Here is a 20,176-nt window from a genome sequence, read left to right on the forward strand (position 1 = left end):
AGGGAGATCCCAGTACACTGCTCCCAGAGATAGAGGGAGATCCCAGTTGCACTGCTCCCAGAGATAGAGGGTGATCCCAGTGCATATATAACTGCTCCCAGAGTTAGAGGGAGATCCCAGTGTATATATACACTGCTCCCAGAGATAGAGGGAGATCCCAGTGTATATACACACTGCAGCCAGAGATAGAGAGAGGGAGATCCCAGTGTGTATATACACTGCTCCCAGAGATAGAGGGAGATCCCAGTGTATATACACACTGCTCCCAGAGATAGAGAGAGGGATATCCCAGTGTATATATACACTGCTCCCAGAAATAGAGAGAGGGAGATCCCAGTGTATATATACACTGCTCCCAGAGATAGAGAGAGGGAGATCCCAGTGTATATATACACTGCTCCCAGAGGTAGAGAGGGACATCCCAGTGTATATATACGCTGCTCCCAGAGATAGAGGGAGGGAGATCCCAGTACACTGCTCCCAGAGATAGAGGGAGATCCCAGTTGCACTGCTCCCAGAGATAGAGGGTGATCCCAGTGTATATATACACTGCTCCCAGAGTTAGAGGGAGATCCCAGTGTATATATACACTGCTCCCAGAGATAGAGGGCGATCCCAGTGTATATATACACTGCTCCCAGAGTTAGAGGGAGATCCCAGTGTATATATATATACACTGCTCCCAGAGATAGAGAGGGAGATCCCAGTGTATATATACACTGCTCCCAGAGATAGAGGGAGATCCCAGTGTATATACACACTGCTCCCAGAGATAGAGAGAGGGAGATTCCAGTGTATATATACACTGCTCCCAGAGATAGAGAGAGGGAGATCCCAGTGTATATATACACTGCTCCCAGAGATAGCGAGAGGGACATCCCAGTGTATATATATACTGCTCCCAGAGATAGAGAGAGGGAGATCCCAGTGTATATATACACTGCTCCCAGAGATAGAGGGAGGGAGATCCCAGTGTATATATACACTGCTCCCAGAGATAGAGAGAGGGACATCCCAGTGTATATATACACTGCTCCCAGAGATAGAGGGAGATCCCAGTGTATATATACACTGCTCCCAGAGATAGAGAGAGGGAGATCCCAGTGTATATATACACTGGTCCCAGAGATAGAGAGAGATCCCAGTGTATAAATACACTGCTCCCAGAGATAGAGAGAGGGAGATCCCAGTGTATATATACACTGCTCCCAGAGGCAGAGAGTGATTCCAGTGTATATATACACTGCTCCCAGAGATAGGGAGGGAGATCCCAGTGTATAAACACTGCTCTCAGAGATAGAGAGAAAGAGGTTCCAGTGTATATATACACTGCTCCCAGTGATAGAGAGAGGGGGATCCCAGTGTATATATACACTGCTCCCAGAGATAGAGAGACGGAGATCCCAGTGTATATATACACTGCTCCCAGAGATAGAGAGAGGGAGATCCCAGTGTATATATACACTGCTCCCAGAGATAGAGAGAGGGAGATCCCAGTGTATATATACACTGCTCCCAGAGATAGAGAGACGGAGATCCCAGTGTATACACTGCTCCCAGAGGTAGAGAGTGATTCCAGTGTACTGCTCTCAGAGATAGAGAGAGAGAGATTCCAGTGTATAAACACTGCTCCCAGAGATAGAGAGAGGGATCTCTAATGTTCTTTAGGGAAGTATCTGCTGTCCTTACCCGGTCTGGCCTACATGTGACTCCAGACCCACAGCGATGTGGTTGACTCTTTACTGCCCCCTCGAGGGCAATTAGGGTTGGGCAATAAATGCTGGCACAGCCGGCGACGCCCACATCCCGTGTACAAATACAAAAATGTTTATGTTTAAAACCGCGCGCAGGTCCACTATTCCCACCCCTGGATCCAGGGGCAACCCTAGCCCCTTCCTGCCTGCCCCATGTGCAGGCCCCCTCCTCCACACCCTGAGGTCCTGGCCGCCTATCGGGCCAGAGTGAGACCCAGAGGGGGAGGCCCAGTGTACAACCATCGCTGGTCTTTTCAGCACATGATTGACAGCGTGTGCCGCAGGAGGCTCCGCCTCAACAAGCAGATGGTGCGGCATTTGTGCCGTCTCCTCATGGATCTTGCACCAGGTGGTGGAGGAGGACACCCACTACTGGTGGCTGTCAAGGTTACCGCAGCCCAGGCCTTCAGCGCCACATATTCATTCCAGGGCTCAGGCAGGGACTTGTGTGGCATCTCCCAATCTATTGCCCACAGGTGTATCCATTTGCCTGGGCGGAAAACTATATAAACCTTTATATGTACCAAGCCCAACAAGATGGCCAGACATCAGGATCTTCCACCATCGCTGTGATCGATTGGGCGCATGTCGCCTTGCACTGACTGGGCCGTCTGGGAGTGCCCTACATCAACAGGAAGGGGTTGCACTCCCTGAGCATCCTGCTCTTGTGTGACCACCGCATTGAGGTCATGCCTGTGTGTACATGCTTCCCAGGGAGTGTGCACAGCAGCTACATCCTGGGGCAGTCAGTCACCCCCGCTCTCTTCGAGGACTACCCGAGGATGGCCAGCTGGCTCCTGGGGGATAAAGGGTACCCACTGAGGACCTGGCTAATGACGCCAGTATGGAGGCCGGTGACCAATGTGGAGACCCGATACAACGAGATCCATTTGATTGAGCAGTACATCGGACTCCTCATAATGTGGTTCCCATGCCTCGACCATTCAGGTGTTGCCGTGCAGTACACCCCCAGGAGGGTCACCCGCTTTGTGGTGGTCTGCTGTGTCCTCCACAACCTGGCAGAGCAGCGGGGGAGGGGGAGGGGGAGGAACATGTGGACACCTCCGAGGAGAAGATGGTGAAGTGGTGCCGGACCAGCGGGGGCTGGAAGACGAGCCGGGGGAGGAAGTGGAGGACCAGCTGGAGGCTGCAGGACAGGTGGCAGTGGTGAGGGTGCAGCAAGCACACAGGACCAGGAAGCCCTCATTGTCCGCCGCTTCACCTAGGACGTGGCCTAGTCAATCTGTCATCGCTACCCCTTCCCCGCCTTCTCTCACATGTGTCCACCACTGCCCCACTCTTCCGATGGTGCTGCCTCACTCTCCCCACCACCCCCTCACCTTCCCCCCAACCCCTCCTGCCCCAATGCACACTCCCCCCCGCTTACCCCAGTGTTCCCAGCACTGATCCCCAACATGCTTAGCCTTCCCCGCTCTACCGCTGTGTCTAGGTGTTTCTCCGGGACAGAAACACAGAATAAATAGGGGCAGGAGGAGGCCATTCGGCCCTTCAAGCCTGCTCCGCCATTCATCATGATCATGGCTGATCATCCAATTCAACAGCCTAATCCCGCTTTCCCCCATATCCTTTAATCCCCTTCCCCCTAAGTGCCATATCTAACTGCTTCTTGAAAATGTACAATGTTTTGGCCTCAACTACTTCCTGTGGTAAAGAATTCCACAGGCCGACCATTCTCTGGGAGAAGAAATGTCTCCTCATCTCTGCCCGAAATGGTCTACCGCGTATCCTCAGACTGTGACCCCCGGTTCTGGACACCCATCATTGGTAACATCTTCCCTGCATCTACCCTGTCCAGTCCCATGAGAATTTCTATGAGATCTCCCCTCATTCTTCTGAACTCCAGCAAATACAATCGTAACTGATTCATTCTCTCCTCGCACCTCAGTCCTGCCACCCCAGGAATCAGTCTGCACTCCCGCTACAGATAGAACATCCTTCCTCAGATAAGGAAATCAAAACTGCACACAATATTCTCGGTGTGGCCTCACCAAGGCCCTGTATAACTGCAGCAACACACTCCTGCTCCTGTACTCCAATCCTCTCGCAATGAAGGCCAGCATACCATTGCTTTCTTTACCGCCTGCTGCACCTGCATGCTTACCTTCAGTGACTGGTGTACAAGGACAGCCAGTTCTCGTTACACTTTCTCCTCTCCTAATTTATGACCATTCAGATAATAGTCTACCTTCTTGTCTTGCTACCAAAGTGCATAACCTCACATTTATCCACATTATACTGCATCTGCCATTCATTTGCCCATTCACTCAACTTGTCCAAATCACACTGAAGGATCTCGATATCCTCCTCACAGCTCACCCTCCCACACAAATTGGTGGCATCTACAAATTTGAAGATGTGACATTTTGTTCCCTCATCTAAATCATTGATATATATTGTGAATATCTGGACTCCTAGAACTGATCCCTGTGGTACCCCCTGGTCACTGCCTTCCAATTTGAAAAAGACCTGTTAATTCCTACTCTTTATTTCCTGTCTGCCAACCAGTTTTCTATCCATCTCAATACACTACCCCTAATCCCATGTGCTTTAAATTTACACGCTAATCTTTTATGCAGGACTTTGTCAAAAGCCTTCTGAAAGTCCAAATACACCACATCCACTGTCTCCCCTTTATCAACTCTACTGGTTACATTCTCAAAGAATTCCAGTAGATTTATTGAGTATGACTTCCCCTTCGTAAACCCATGCTGACTCTGTCTGATCCTGCCACTGTTTTCTAATTGCTCTGCTGTAAAATCTTTGATAATGGGTTCTAGAATTTTCCCATTACTGATGTCAGGTTGACTGCTCTATAATTCCCTGCTTTCTCACAATCTCCCTTTTTAAATAGTGGAGTTACATTAGCTACCCACCAATCTGCAGGAACTGTTCCAGAGTCTAGAATCTTGGAGGATGACCATCAATGCATCCACTATTTCCTTTTTTTAATTTTAAAAAATAAATTTACAGTACCCAATTATTTTTTTCCAATTAAGGGACAATTTAGCGTCGCCAATCCACCTGCCCTGCACATCTTTGGGTTGTGGGGGCAAAACCCACACAAACACGGGGAGAATGTGCAAACTCCACACGGACAGTGACCCAGAGCTGGGATCGAACCTGGGACCTCTGCCACCGTGCTGATCCTCATCCACTATTTCTTGAGCCACCTCCTTCAGTACCCTAGGATGTAGATTATCAGGCCCTGGAGATTTATCAGTCTTCAATCCCATCAATTTCCCCAACACCATTTCTCTGTTAATATTGATCACCTTCAGTTCCTCCCCCTCACGAAACCCTGCATTCCCCAACATTTCTGGTACCTTATTTGTGTCCTCATTTGTGAAGACAGAATCAAAGTATGTAATTAGTTGCTCAGCCATTTCTTTGCCCCCTATAATACATTCCCGTTTCTGACTGTCAGGGACCCACATTTGTTTTCACAACTCTTTTTCAATTCACATACCTATAGAAACTTTTACAGTCAGTTATTATATTACCTGCAAGCTTGCTCTCATGCTCTATTTTCCCCTTCTTAATCAATCCCTCGGCCTTCCTTTGCTGAATTCTAGACAGCTCCCAATCCTCAGACCTGAGGTTTATTTGGCCAATTTGTATGCTACTTCCCTGGATCGAATACTATCTCTAATTTCCCTTGTAAGCCATGGATTGGCCTCCTTTCCCGTTTTACTTTTGTGCCAGACAGGAATGCACAATTGTTGATGTTCCTCCATGCGCTCTTTGAATATTTGCCATTGCCTATCTACTGTCATCACTTTCAGTAACATTCACAAATCAATCATTGCCAACTCACGCCTCATTTTATCATAGTTTCCTTTGTTAAGATTCAGGACCCTAGTCTCAGAACCAACTACTTCACTCTCCACCTTGATGAAAAATTCTATCATATTATGGTCGTTCATCCCCAAGGGGTCATGCAGAACTAGATTGGCAATGATTCCGTTCTTTAGTTGGCTCCTCGACGTATTGATCTAGTAAACCATCCTGTATACATTTAAAGAATTCCTCCCCTATGGTATTGTGGCTAATTTGATTTTCCCAATCTATATGCAGATTAAAATCACCCATAATTACAGTTGTTCCTTATCACATGTGTCTCTAATTTCCTGTTTAATGGCATTATCACCAAGGGAATAGCATTAAACCATTCCACCAAAGGGAAGGGCTTGATGAATGAGGAGTATAGGGTACAGTGTGTAGAGTGTGTAGATATTCTGAGTCATGTTGATTTTAATAAAGAGGAGATGTTGGGCATCTTAAACAGCATTAAAGTAGATAAGTCCCCAGGGCCTGATGGGATCTATCCCAGAATACCGCAGAGACAAGGGAGGAAATTGCTGGGGCCTTGACAGTAATCTTTGTCTCCTCATTGGCTACTGGTGAAGTTCCAGAGAACTGGAGAGTAGCCAATGTTGTTCCATTGTTTAAGAAGGGCAGCAGGAATAATTCAGGAAATTATAGGCCGGTGAGCCTTACGTCAGTGGTAGGGGAATTATTGGAAAAGATTCTTAGAGATAGGATTTACTCACATTTGGAAACAAATGGACTTTTTAGTGATGGACAGCATGGTTTTGTGAAGGGGGGGGTCATGCGTCACTAATTTGATCAAGTTTTTTGAGGAAGTGACAAAAATGATAGATGAGGGAAAGGCAGTAGATGTTGTTTACATGGACTTCAGTAAAGCCTTTGACAAGGTAACCTCATGGTAGACTGGTACAAAAGGTCACATGCGCAGGGCTAAATCACTGGCTTTGAAAGCAGACCAACAGCACGGTTCGATTCCCGTAACAGCCTCCCAGAACAGGTGGCGGAATGTGGCGACTAGGGGCTTTTCACAGTAACTTCATTTGAAGCCTACTTGTGACAATAAGCGATTTTCATTTTCATTTCATTTCATGGGATCAGAGAAGAGCTGGCAAGTTGGATGCAGAACTGGCTTGGGCACAGAAGACAGAGGGTGATGCACTATCAATTACTACAAAGACGAGAGTAGTGGAATATTCGAGGTTTTATTGAGCAAAGTTGTGGTGCCCCCTGTAGCTGGAACCAGAATGGCTGCAGCACCGGCGAGCACACACTATATGCCGCCTACTGGGCGGAGCCAGCAGGCAGGGATTTACCCATGTACCTCTAGTATATGTGTCTTACCGTAATACATATAATACAGCTAGTGGTGACTACCACAGAGGGTAGCAGTAGAAGGTTGTTTTTCTGAATGGAAGGCTGTGACCAGCGGCGTTCCACAGGGATCAGTTCTGAGGCCTTTGTTTATAAATGATTTGGAAGAAAATGTAGCTGGTCTGATTAGTAAGTTCGCAGACAACAGTGAAGAGGATTGTCAGAGGATATAAACTGGTTGGAGTCTTTGGCGGAGAAATGGCAGATGGAGTTTAATCCGGACAAGTGTGAGGTAATGCACTTTGGAAGGTCCAATGCATGTAGGAATTACACAATAAATGGTGGAACTCTTGCGGGTACTGACAGAGATCTGGGCATGTGTCCAGCAATCCCTGAAAGTGGCAACGCATGTGGATAAGGTAGTCAAGAAGGCGTACGGCATGCTGGCCTTCATCGGTCGGAGCATTGAGTATAAAAACTAGAAAGTCATGTTGCAGCTGTACAGGACCTTAGTTAGGCCTCATTTGGAATATTGTGCACAATTCTGGTCGCCACACTACCAGAAGGCTGTGGATGCTTTGGAGAGGGTGCAGAAGCGGTTTACTAGGATGTTGTCTGGTATGGAGGACATTAGCTATGAGGGGAGGTTAGATAAACTCGGTCTGTTCTTACTGGAACGACTGAGGTTGAGAGGTGACCTGATAGAGGTCTACAAGATTATGATGTGGAGATGCCGGCGTTGGACTGGGGTGAGCACAGTAAGAAGTCTTACAACACCAGGTTAAAGTCCAACGTGTTTGTTTCAAACACTAGCTTTCGGAGCACTGCTCCTTCCTGAGGAAGGAGCTGTGCTCCAAAATCTCGTGTTTGAAACAAACATGTTGGACTTTAACCTGGTGTTGTAAGACTTCTTACTGTACAAGATTATGAGGGGCATGGACAGAGTGGATAGTCAGATGCTCGATCTAGGGTGGGAGAGTCAAGTACTCGGGGACATAGGTTTAAAGTGCGTGGGGAAATTTAGAACTGATGTGCGAGGCAAGTTTTTTACACAGAGGGTGGTAAATATATGGAACGCGCTGCCTGGGGAGGGGGTGGGAGCAGGTACGGTAGTGGCATTTAAGGGGCATCTAGACAAATATATGAATAGGGTGGGAATGGAAGGATACGGACTCCGTAAGTGTATACGGTTTTAGTTTAGGCAGATACCATGGTTGATGCAGGGTTGGAGGGCTGAAGGGCCTGTCCCTGTCCTTTAATGGTCTTTGTTCTTTCCTGATTTAGAACCAAGTCAGGAGTGTAATGGAACACTCTCCACTTGCCTGGATGAGTGCAGCTCCAATAAACTCAAGAAGCTCAACACCATCCAGGACAAAGCAGCCCCGCTTGATTGACATCTCATCCACAAACACTCAAACCCTCCACCGTCATCTCACAGTGGCAGCCGTGTGTACCATCTACACGATGCACTGCAGAAACCCACCAAGGTTCCTTAGACAGCACCTTCCAAACCCACGGCCACCACCATCTAGAAGGACAAGAGGAGCAGATACCTGGGAACTCCACCACCTGGAGCTTCCCCTCCAAGTCACTCACCACCCTGACTGGGAAGTATATCGGCCGTTCCTTCACTGTAACTGGGGCAACATCCTGGAACTCCCTCCCTAACAGCACTGTGGGTGTACCTACACCTCAGGGACTGCAGCGGTTAAAGAAGGCAGCTCACCACCACCTTCTGAAGGGCACTTCGGGATGGGCAATAAACGCTGGCCTAACTAGTGACTCCCACATTCGTGAAAGAATAACATTTTTAAAATGCAAATGATTCCGTGACACTGCTTTGTCGGAGAGTCGCAGAGATATCCCTGGTGTTCCGACCAATGTTTTTCTCTTAACCAACGTCACAAAAGAACATCCTATCCTTTATTTTAATAAATTTAGATTGCCCAATTATTCCTTTTTCCAATTAAGGGGCAATTTAGCGTGGCCAATCCACCTAACCTGCGCATCTTTGGGTTGTGGGGGCGAAACCCACGCAGACACGGGGAGAATGTGCAAACTCCACACAGACAGTGACCCAGAGCCGGGATTCGAACCCGGGTCCTCAGCGCCGGAGTCCCAGTGCTAACCACTGCACCGCATGCCGCCCCAAGAACAGCCTATCTGGTCATTGTCACAAAGCTGTTAGTGGACAATTGCTGAGTGTCCACATCATGTAAATTGACTGTTCCATTTCCTATATTGCATACACTTCAAAAGTATGTCATTGGCTTTAAGCACTTTGGGATATAAAGAGGTCATGAAATATGTAAGGTATATCTATATTATATATAAGTTGTAAGTTGTTTGTTGTATTCTCAAATTGATAATTCTTCCTGCTTTCAGAGTCCATGAATTGATCTCTATCGTCATTCTTCAAGGTGTATGTAGAATATGTGGAAGTGGTGAAGGACAGGTTTGAAGAATAGAGAAGTGGGACAGTAGTCTATGTAAACCAAGTTCACATGGATGTGTTAATCAGGAACTCTGCCTTAGGTCAGTACTAGACCTGCGACCTATTTGACTGCATGGCCTTAAGGATATTACTGTGGTGAACTGTCACCATGGTAACTGCTCCACCAATCATTTACTGAAGAAAATACACTGCCTGTTTCACAAGAAGAGGAAAAGGTCCTTCAGCCCCTCGAGCCTGTTACACAGGAACAGGAGGAGGCCCTTCAGCCCTTTGAGCCTGTCACACAGGAACAGGAGGAGGCCATTCAGCCCTTTGAGCCTCAGGAACAGGAACAGGAGGAGGCCATTCAGCCCCTCGAGCCTCGGGCACAGGAACAGGAGGAGGCCATTCAGCCCCTCGAGCCTCGGGCACAGGAACAGGAGGAGGCCATTCAGCCCCTCGAGCCTCGGGAACAGGAACAGGAAGAGGCCATTCAGCCCCTCGAGCCTCGGGAACAGGAACAGGAGGAGGCCATTCAGCTCCTTCAGCCTCGTGCACAGGAACAGGAAAACGATATTTGGCCCCTTGAGCCTCGGGCACAGGAACAGGAAGAGGCCATTCAGCCCCTTGAGCCTCGGGATCAGGAACCAGAGGAGGCCATTCAGCCCCTTCAGCCTCGGAGAACGATATTCGGCCCCTTGAGCCTGGAACACAGGAATGTGGAAACCACTCGGCCCCTCTAACTCCAGGCAGGAACTGCAGCAGCCCTTCTGATATTCAGATCCTTACATTTGTTCCACCATTCAATTAAATCACCTGTAACTTGTACCTGAGCTCCATTTCCCCTGCTTCACCCCTTTGCCCTGACCAATAAATTCTTCCAAAGGGAATCAGGTGGGTTAGATGAGGCGAAGGTATTCTGCCTGATTAGAATCAGTCTGTGGAATGTGGGTGGTTGAGGATGTTAACATGGCCTTGCTTCCACACTGCCTGGAAGTTCCAGAAACTGACTTTTTGGAATTTTAACACAAGTGGTCAACATGGAAAAACCATCAATCCCACCCGGATCCCTTCTGTCACCCTCTGATGATGTCACAGGGCCTTGAATGCATTTCTAACTCAGCGGGCATGTTTGTGGTCAGTCCCACCTCCAGTGAAGGACCTCAGGCCCTGAGCTTCCTGGCCTCCCCACGATGGGGAGGAGACTACTTGCAGGAGCTGGGGTGGGAGGTGATGTGAGGAGTTGAGGGAGGGGGCGGGGAAAGAGTTGTGAGAGGGTTGGGATGGGGTGAGACATGAGAGAGAGTGTTTGGGGGGGGGGGGTGGATGTGGATGTTGTGGGGTAGAATAGTGGATGGGGAGGAATGGCGAAGGGAGGTGGAGGGGTGAGGAGGTTGCGGAGGGGTGGGGGAGGACTGGAAAGGGTTGGGGAGGTGGGGTCATGGAGGAATGAGGGAAGAGTGGTGGAGGGATGGGGGAATGAAGAGGCAGTGTGAGAGAGGAAAGAGTTGGCAGAGATATAAGCAAAGGTGGAATGGTGAAGGGGTATGGGAAGGATGGGGGAGGGGTGTCAGAAGAGTTGGGTTAGGGGCAGGTAGGGATGGAGGAGCACTGGGTTAGGGATGGAGGAGGGGTGGATGAAGGTTTGAGGAGGGGTGGGTGAGGGATAGAGGAGGGGTGGATGAAGGATTGAGGAGGGGTGGATGAAGGATTGAGGAGGGGTGGGTGAGGGATAGAGGGGGGTGGATGAAGGATTGAGGAGGGGTGGGTGAGGGATAGAGGGGGGTGGATGAAGGATTGAGGAGGGGTGGGTGAGGGATAGAGGAGGGGTAGATGTGGAATGGAGCAGGGGTGCAGCAGTGGTGGAGGAGGAGTGCATGAGGGTGGAGGAGGATGAGAGTACAGGATGGGTGGGTGAGGGGTGGGTGAGGGGTGGGTGAGGGGTGGGTGAGGGGTGGGTGATTGATGTCAGTGGCCCCCAAGGGCGACTGAGTTTCTAAGGATGAGTTTCGCGCATCCTGAAGGCCGCTTTGGAGAACGCTTACCCGGAGATCAGAGGCTGAATGCCCTTGACTGCTGAAATGTTTCCCGACTGGAAGGGAACATTCCTGCCTGGCGATTGTCGCGTGATGTCCATTCACCCATTGTCGCAGTGTCTGCATGGTCTCGCCAATGTACCACGCTTCGGGACATCCTTTCCTGCAGCGTATGAGGTAGACAACGTTGGCCGAGTCGCACAAATATGTACTGCGTACCTGATGGGTGGTGTTCTCACGTGTAATGGTGGTACCCATGTCGATGATCTGGCACGTCTTGCAGAGATTGCCCTGGCAGGGTTGTGTGGTGTCATGGTCGCTGTTCTGAAGGCTGGGTAGTTTGCTGCAAACAATGGTTTGTTTGAGGTTGCGCGGTTGTTTGAAGGTAAGTAGTGGGGGTGTGGGGATGACCTTGGCAAGATGTTCATCGTCATCGATGACGTGTTGAAGGCTGCGAAGAAGATGTCGTAGTTTCTCCGCCCCAGGAAAGTACTGGACGAAGAGGGGTACTCTGTCAGTGGTGTCCCGTGTTTGTCTTCTGAGGAGGTCGGTGCGATTCTTTGCTGTGGCGCTTTGGAACTGTCGATCGATGAATCGAGCGCCATGTCCCATTCGTGCGAGGGCATCCTTCAGCGTCTGTAGATGTCTGTTACGCTCCTCCTCGTCTGAAAAGATCGGCCTTGGTCGCATGCATCTCCATCAAGGACGGTTACCTCAGCACTTTACCGCAAGCCCACGGATAACCTCACAATGCTCCACTTCTCCAGCTTCCACCCTAAATACATTAAAGGAGCCATCCCCTATGGACAAGCCCTCCGTATGCACAGGATCTGCCCATTCCTAATTGTCCTTGAACTGAGTGGCTTGCTAGGCCATTTCAGAGGGCAGTTAAGACTCATCCACATTGCTGCGGATCTGGAATCACAAGTAGGCCAGATAAGGACAGCAGATTCCCTTTCCTAAAGGATATTAGTGAACCAGATAGGTTTTTAACGACAATCGATGATCGTTTCACCATGACTGAAATCAGCTTCAGATTCCAGATTTTATTAATTGAATTTAAATTCCTCCAGCTAACCTTCTTCCATCGGGCAGGAGATACAGAAGTCTGAGAACACGCACATACAGATTCAAAAACAGCTTCTTCCCCTCTATTACCAGACTCCTGAACAACTCTCTTATGGACTGACCTGATTAACACTACACCCCTGTATGCTTCACCCGATGCCGGTGTCTATGTATTTACATTGTGTACCTTGTGTTGCCCTATTATGTATTTTCTTTTCATAATCTGTTTGAGCTGCTCGCAGAGAAATACTTTTCACTGTACCTCGGTACACGTGACAATAAATAAATCTAATCCAATCCAGCTGCCGTGGTGGGGTTTGAACCCACGTCCCCAGGGCAGAAGCCTGTGCCTCTGGATTACCATCTCCCCTTGGCATGTCGTTATGGAATTTGACGTAGAGTGTCATACTTCACCCTCAGGAAGAAACTCTTCCACGCCTTGCACCAACCAGGTCTTATTCTTTGACTGCCTGCACACCTTTGCAAAATGGTTCCACTAAAGCATGAATTGAGCCTTTCCCCTCAAGTTGGACATGGCACCCTGACCCGATGAGCATTTCCATAATTTGGAGACGTTTTAAAGATATCCAACTGTGAGGGGGCACATGTTGATGAGGTTGCTGAGATCCCCCTTGACTGTAACCGTTATACTTGATTTGGGTGTATACACGTCAGAGTCGATCTGGACTTTCCAAACTGAAATTGCCACCCTCAATGAGTAATCATTCTCTAAGGCATGGAACTGAAGCCTTTTCTATGAATTGGTCATGAATTGACTGATTGGTAACGGCACCAAATTTATACCCAGAAGCCAATTGGCACAATGGTGCCAGGTATCGTTTGATGGACTCACCTGTTTCGCTGGGAGCTCTGACTGAATGAATATTGTTTGATTATCACACTGTTCTTTAGCCTGTGCTATTTTTTGAGAGCACCTCCTGCCTTAACAAGCAGAGACCATGGGACCATAAGATGTAAGAGCAGTAGAAGGCCATTCGGCCCATCCAGTCTACACCGCCATTCAAGGAGATCATCACTGCTCTGATATGGTGATCCTCAACTCCACTTTCCCACCTCATCCCCATAACCCTTCATTCCCTGACTGATTAAAAATCTCTCTATCTCAGCCTTGAACACACTTAACGACCCAGCCTCTACTGCTCTCTGCGGTAAAGAATTCCACAGATTCACTCCCCTCTGAGAGAAGAAATTCTTCCTCATTTCCGTCTTAAGTGGGCGACCCCCTTACTCTGAGATGCATCTCCTGTGACCTGCTCTAATATTCACTAACCTCCTACCGTACAAGTGTTACTTTTATGGAACACTGCTTTGTCTGGATTATCCGTCCTTGTAGAAACCAAGTCAGTCTTGAATCCCAAATTCCATTTCTCCCAGGCCCTGTGAAAAGAGAAATCTTTCTGGAACTGGTAAAGTTCAACTTTTCTCAACCATTTGTTGGCATCACTTTTGATCTGTATTTGTGGGTTTTGCGGTATGTCTTCGATGTCTAATTATCTCAGAACAATGCACAGATGGCACGCGTTCTAAATCCAAACAGGTTAGTTTACAATACTTTGAAATATCTCAGAACTTCCAGGATTTCACCACACGCACATCAGCTCAGATCCTGGGCGGGTTTCACCGGTCTTCGACGCCGATATCGTGGTCAGCGATCGGCCGGAGGATCCACGTTGGTGCCGAAATCCAAAACGGGGTACTCTAGGAGTACGCCGCACGCCGTCGGGACGGCCTCAGGACGTTACCTGAGGCCCTCCCTCCCCGATGCTCTGCGCCCCCATGGGCCGAGTTCCCGACGTGTGGTATTTATTTTCGGGAATTCGGTGTAGTGGCTGCGGACTAAGTCTAGCGCTGCCACAGTCGTGGGGGGAGGGGGGGGAGCCGATCCGCGGGCAGGGGAGGCTTTGGCGGGGGTTGGTCCAGGGGTGGCCTGGCCAAAGGGACTCACTATTTGGCAGGCCGGGTCTGCACGCGGCCGGCAGCATGTTGCACGGCGCATGCGCGGCCATGAACCCGGCAATTCTTCAGCCGTATCAGCAGCTAGAGCTGGGTGCTCTACGCTGCGTGCCTGCAATCCCCCCCCCCCCCCCCCCCCCCCCCCCCACCAGTCAGAGGATTGGTGGCGGCTTTGGGCTGTTTTTTGGGTTGGAAAACACTGTTCCCACGCCGGCGTCAGCACTTAGTCTCAGAATCGGAGAATCCAGCCCCCTCTCTCTTAACGGCCTCTCTGTTTAATTGGCTCTCTAGCTCCACCCACAGGTTTAATCAATCCAGCACAGTGAAGAAGGATCAGTCACCAGACTGACATAATCAAACGCAGATCAATCAAACCATTGAACGTGGAATATGGGACAGCCCTGTTCACACCTCACTGAAATTGGCCCTTGCCAAATTAATTATTTTTCTTCCTTTCCATAGCTAGTCAAATATTTAAGATGCTACAATCAATGTCGCCTAAATGTTCTCCGTATTGATCCACTTGACCCACCTCTTTTCCCAGAAGCTGATCCAGCAATTCATCCTTTGCCATCGGTGAATTTGCTTGTCAGGCCCTTTCGTACCACCCCTATTGGTAAAATGGACTGGCACCATGTTTCTGCAGACTAGCAATCGGCAGAAGACTAGCTGCAGAGGCCGAGGCAATTTGTTAATCCTGGAACTGTCACCTTAAACAAGATCTCAATAGATGGACAATCCCTTTAAACAGGATCTCAATTGAGGGATTCTCACTATTAAAGGGATCCCTGTCCCATTTAAATGGGATCTCAATAGGCTGTCCCTTCAATAGGGCCCCTATAGATGCCTTCAAATGAAGTTCTGAGCACAGTTTACAGATGCAGATTGATCTCGAGATTTAACGCTCAATTGGAATAATTTTGCTGAGCATTTCCGGAGTTTGGAACCTTCGTAAAACTTCACAATCTGGCTGACTGCAATGCGTTGTACACGCTCTCCTCATCCTCCATAGCAACACAGAGACGAGAGCAAATCAGTGACGGAGTTTATTGTTTCTTAAAGAGACAGAGTGCGATCGAAAAAATCAACAGGCATCAAAATCATAAAAGGTTTTCCACTGGAACAGAACAGTTGGCTGAATTAAAGATTACATCTGGACAAAACTTTAAAATATTATTCCCAGATATTAGAATCTATCATTAAAGACCAATTGATAAAAGATTGAGACAGGTCTCAAGAGCCACGTGCTACCTTATCTGAATGGTTTGGATTAGTAAATGAATTATTCAGGGTAAATGGGATCAAATCTCACTGTGGACAATCTGACTATTTGAAATCAATCGATAAAGAAATGTGGAAATTGAAATTTGGCCTCGGTAAGAGAGACAATTGTGGGGGACATGGAGGCGGGGGAGAATTTTAGTTCCCAGCAACCGAAGGGTCGCAGGTCAGGCACATTTTACACGTCTCAACCCTGAGCCCATCAGCTTGTGGAGGAGGGAGTGTCTGTTTAAATATCAAAATAGACTGAAACCTTGCTTCAAACTCTCCTGACTGGTATTGAGGGAGCACCGGGTATTCTGGGGAGGGGGAATGTGGGTAGAGTGTAGGGGGGGGGGGGGGGGGGTGCGGTGAGTCGAGGGGCTGGGGGAAGAGAGCCAGGGAGGGGAATAAAGGAGGAGGGGGTTAGGGATGAGGGTGAGGGAAGGAGGAAAGAGCAGTGGGAGGGGGACAAGGGGAAATGGGCAACAGGGAGGGATGAGGCGGAAGGGATGGGGGGGGGGGGGGCGAGTCGAGGACAGAAGTCCAGGGGAGGGAGCAAGGGGGGAGAAGAATGAGTGGGGTGGGTGCGAGGAGAGGAGTTGGGGAAGGGGGTCTCGAGAGGGGAAGCGAGGAGCGGGTGAGGGTGGGTTTGAGCAAGAGGGGTAGTGTGAAGGGGTCAAAGGGCGGGAGCTTAGGGCAGGGGACAAGATGAAGGGACCCAGAGGAGGGGGCAAGGGGGAGGGAGCGAGGGGAGGAATTAAGGCTGGGCAGTAGGTAAGCAGAGGGCTGGCAGGAGGTAGTGGGTGTGTGGGGAGGTTTGCTTTTGATTCTTTCACAGGACGTGGGCATTGATGGCTATGCCAGCTGTTTATTGTATATCCCGGTGGGGGTAGGAGGTGGGGCTGAGATGTGGTCACTGGGAGACGAGGAGAGTATGGACAAATTGTTCGGGGGGAGGGATACGTGGACGTTTCACAGGTGAGTCCCAGTCTCCTCCTTGTTCTCCCGAGACTCCCGGGGGTAAAATTCAGAGACAATATTCCCTGGAATTCTCTTCAGCATCTCCTTCGGGAAAATCCGCAGCAGCTGCCACCCAATGTCAAGGGAATCGAAAATTGACCGGTTCTCGTACGGACCTGAAACGGAAACCAAATGTGAGATGGACATCGGAACAGGAGGAGGCCATTCAGCCCCTCGAGCCTGCTGCACAGGAACAGGAAGAGGCCATTCAGCCCCTCAAGCCTGTTACACAGGAACAGGAAGAGGCCATTCAGCCCCTCAAGCCTGTTACACAGGAACAGGAAGAGGCCATTCAGCCCCTCAAGCCTGCTACAAAGGAACAGGAGGAGGCCATTCAGCCCCTCAGGCCTGAGAGGCAGCAGGGCTCAGTTCTGAGACTCCCAGAGTTACTCTTCTCTGTCCGGTGTCGCCTATGTGTCTCATTTCCTTACCTTGGGCAATAAAATTCTTTTCAAATTTCTGAAGGAACTCTAGGTACAGGAGGTCATCGGAGGTCAAGGCCTCTTCACCAACCACAGCCTTCATGGCTTGAACATCCTTCCCAATGGCATAGCAGGCATACTGTTGGACGAAATGGTGATCATGAGAATGGTTAGCGAGAGAGTCAGGATGATGTCAGAGGATGGCAGGGCAATGGGTTATGGGGAGAGAGAGAAAAACTGACAGATCAAGATATATATATATAGATATAGAGAGATATCCCAACGCACTCTCTACCCAATCCCGTCTCGCTCTCTCCCCATCCCGTCTCGCTCTCTACCCAATCCCGTCTCGCTCTCTACCCAATCCCATCTCGCTCTCTACCCAATCCCGTCTCGCTCTCTCCCCAATCCTGTCTCGCTCTCTACCCAATCCCATCTCGCTCTCTACCCAATCCCGTCTCGCTCTCTACCCAATCCCATCTCACTCTCTACCCAATCCCGTCTCGCTCTCTACCCAATCCCGTCTCGCTCTCTACCCAATCCCGTCTCTCTCTCTACCCAATCCCGTCTCCCTCTCTACCCAATCCCGTCTCGCTCTCTCCCCAATCCCGTCTCGCTCTCTACCCAATCCCATCTCGCTCTCTACCCAATCCCGTCTCGCTCTCTCCCCAATCCCGTCTCGCTCTCTACCCAATCCCGTCTCGCTCTCTACCCAATCCCGTCTCGCTCTCTACCCAATCCCGTCTCGCTCTCTACCCAATCCCGTCTCGCTCTCTACCCAATCCCGTCTCGCTCTCTACCCAATCCCGTCTCGCTCTCTCCCTAATCCCGTCTCGCTCTCTACCCAATCCCATCTCGCTCACTCCCCAATCCCATCTCGCTCTCTCCCCAATCCCGTCTCGCTCTCTACCCAATCCCGTCTCGCTCTCTACCCAATCCCGTCTCGCTCTCTACCCAATCCCGCCTCGCTCTCTACCCAATCCCGTCTCTCTCTCTACCCAATCCCGTCTCCCTCTACCCAACGCTGTCTCGCTCTCTACCCAATCCCGTCTCGCTCTCTACCCAATCCCGTCTCGTTCTCTACCCAATCCCGCCTCGCTCTCTACCCAATCCCGTCTCCCTCTCTACCCAATCCCGTCTCGCTCTCTCCCCAATCCCGTCTCACTCTCTACCCAATCCCATCTCGCTCTCTACCAATCCTGTCTCGCTCTCTACCCAATCCCGTCTCGCTCTCTACCCAATCCCATCTCGCTCTCTACCCAATCCCGTCTCGCTCTCTACCCAATCCCATCTCGCTCACTACCCAATCCCGTCTCGCTCTCTACCCAATCCCGTCTCGCTCTCTACCCAATCCCGTCTCGCTCTCTACCCAATCCCGTCTCGCTCTCTACCCAATCCCGTCTCGCTCTCTACCCAATCCCGTCTCCCTCTCTCCCCAATCCCGTCTCGCTCTCTACCCAATCCCGTCTCGCTCTCTACCCAATCCTGTCTCCCTCTCTCCCCAATCCCGTCTCGCTCTCTACCCAATCCCGTCTCGCTCTCTACCCAATCCCGTCTCACTCTCTACCCAATCCCGTCTCGCTCTCTCCCCAATCCCGTCTCGCTCTCTACCCAATCCCGTCTCGCTCTCTACCCAATCCCATCTCGCTCTCTACCCAATCCCATCTCGCTCTCTACCCAATCCCGTCTCGCTCTCTACCCCATCCCGTCTCGCTCTCTTCCCAATCCCGTCTCGGGTCAATCCCGCCTCGCTCTCTACCCAATCCCGTCTCGCTCTCTACCCAATCCCGTCTCGCTCTCTACCCAATCCCGTCTCGGGTCAATCCCGCCTCGCTCTCTACACAATCCCGTCTCGCTCTCTACCGAATCCCGCCTCTCCTTTGACCCAATCCCGTCTCGCTCTCCATGTCGTCTTCGTTTCTTTGTCTCTTGATGAATTTTCCCTACCCTCACTCCCATGCTCCAATGTGTATTCCCGCCCTTACCAGCTGATTGGACACGTCTGCATGGTCTTTCCTTGTCATCCCTTCACCAATAGCTGACTTCATCAGACGGGAAAGCGAGGGGAGTACGTTGATTGGTGGATATATCTGGAGATGAAAGAAAGAGACTCGCAGGTGAGATATCATTATACTGTTACCATGGACTGAATCCATCCATTGACAGGACTGCGCCCTCTGACCAAGGTGTAAAGAACAGCTGTTTTCAATCTAACTAGCTCTCATTAAATGGCATGATTCCCCCATGATCAACATCCTGGAGGTTACCATGGATCAGAACTTGAACTGGACCCAGCCACATTAATACTGTGGCTACCAGAGCAGGTCAGAACCGAGGAGCCTTGCAGGGATCCCCGAAAGCCTGTCCACCATCTACAAGGCACAAGCCAGGAGTGTGCTGGAATACTCTCCACTTGCCTGGGTGAGTGCAGCTCCAACAACACTCAAGAAGCTCCACACCATCCAGGACAAAGCAGCCGCTCAATTGCTCCCCCTTCCACAAATATTCAAATCCTCCACCACTGATGAACAGTGGCAGCCGTGTGTACCATCTACAAGATGCACTGCAGGGACTCGCCAAGGTACCTCAGACAGCACCTTGCAAACCCACGGCCACTACCATCTAGAAGGACAAGAGCAGCAGACACCTGAGAGACTGGATTCATCGAATTAACTGAATGTAAATTCCTAGTTTTAATGGTGAGATTTGTAATCATGTCTCCAGATCATTATATCATTAACCTTTGGTTAATCATAATGCTACTGTGCCAGACCTGAAAAGGCAGAATCACAAGGAACACTAAATAAATAGTTCTTTCAAAGAGCTAGCACAGATAGAAGGGCCAAACAGCCTTCTTCCCCTTTGTCTGATTCTATGATTAATGTATAATGTGGAGCTGAGGATATTTGAGAACAATCAGAAGAATTAACAGAGGTGGAATAGTTCCTGAGTGCCCATGTCAATGTTTCCCTGGAGTGAATGGAGCTGATTTACACGGGGGTATGTTCTGAGTGTTTATACCTGACCCAGAGTTAGATTTACTTT

At 49.8% G+C, this 20,176-nt stretch overlaps 1 protein-coding gene across 3 annotated transcripts in view; it reads right to left on the reverse strand.

The window, feature by feature from the left end:
• Positions 1-15,454: 15,454 nt before the first annotated feature.
• Positions 15,455-20,176, reverse strand: part of LOC119963812 (V-type proton ATPase subunit B) — a 62,944-nt gene continuing 58,222 nt past the window's right edge. For all 3 annotated transcript variants that reach the window (XM_038793117.1, XM_038793119.1, XM_038793118.1), the window contains 3 exons: positions 19,117-19,221; positions 17,141-17,270; positions 15,455-16,825 (listed from right to left, as the gene is read on the reverse strand). In XM_038793117.1, coding sequence (XP_038649045.1) covers positions 16,662-16,825; positions 17,141-17,270; positions 19,117-19,221 — 399 coding nt within the window. In that variant the 3' untranslated portion in view covers positions 15,455-16,661. The remainder of the gene's footprint in view (positions 16,826-17,140; positions 17,271-19,116; positions 19,222-20,176) is intronic.

Source organism: Scyliorhinus canicula, chromosome 3 (genome assembly GCF_902713615.1).
Source record: "Scyliorhinus canicula chromosome 3, sScyCan1.1, whole genome shotgun sequence".
In the NCBI taxonomy this organism is placed as follows: domain Eukaryota; kingdom Metazoa; phylum Chordata; class Chondrichthyes; order Carcharhiniformes; family Scyliorhinidae; genus Scyliorhinus; species Scyliorhinus canicula.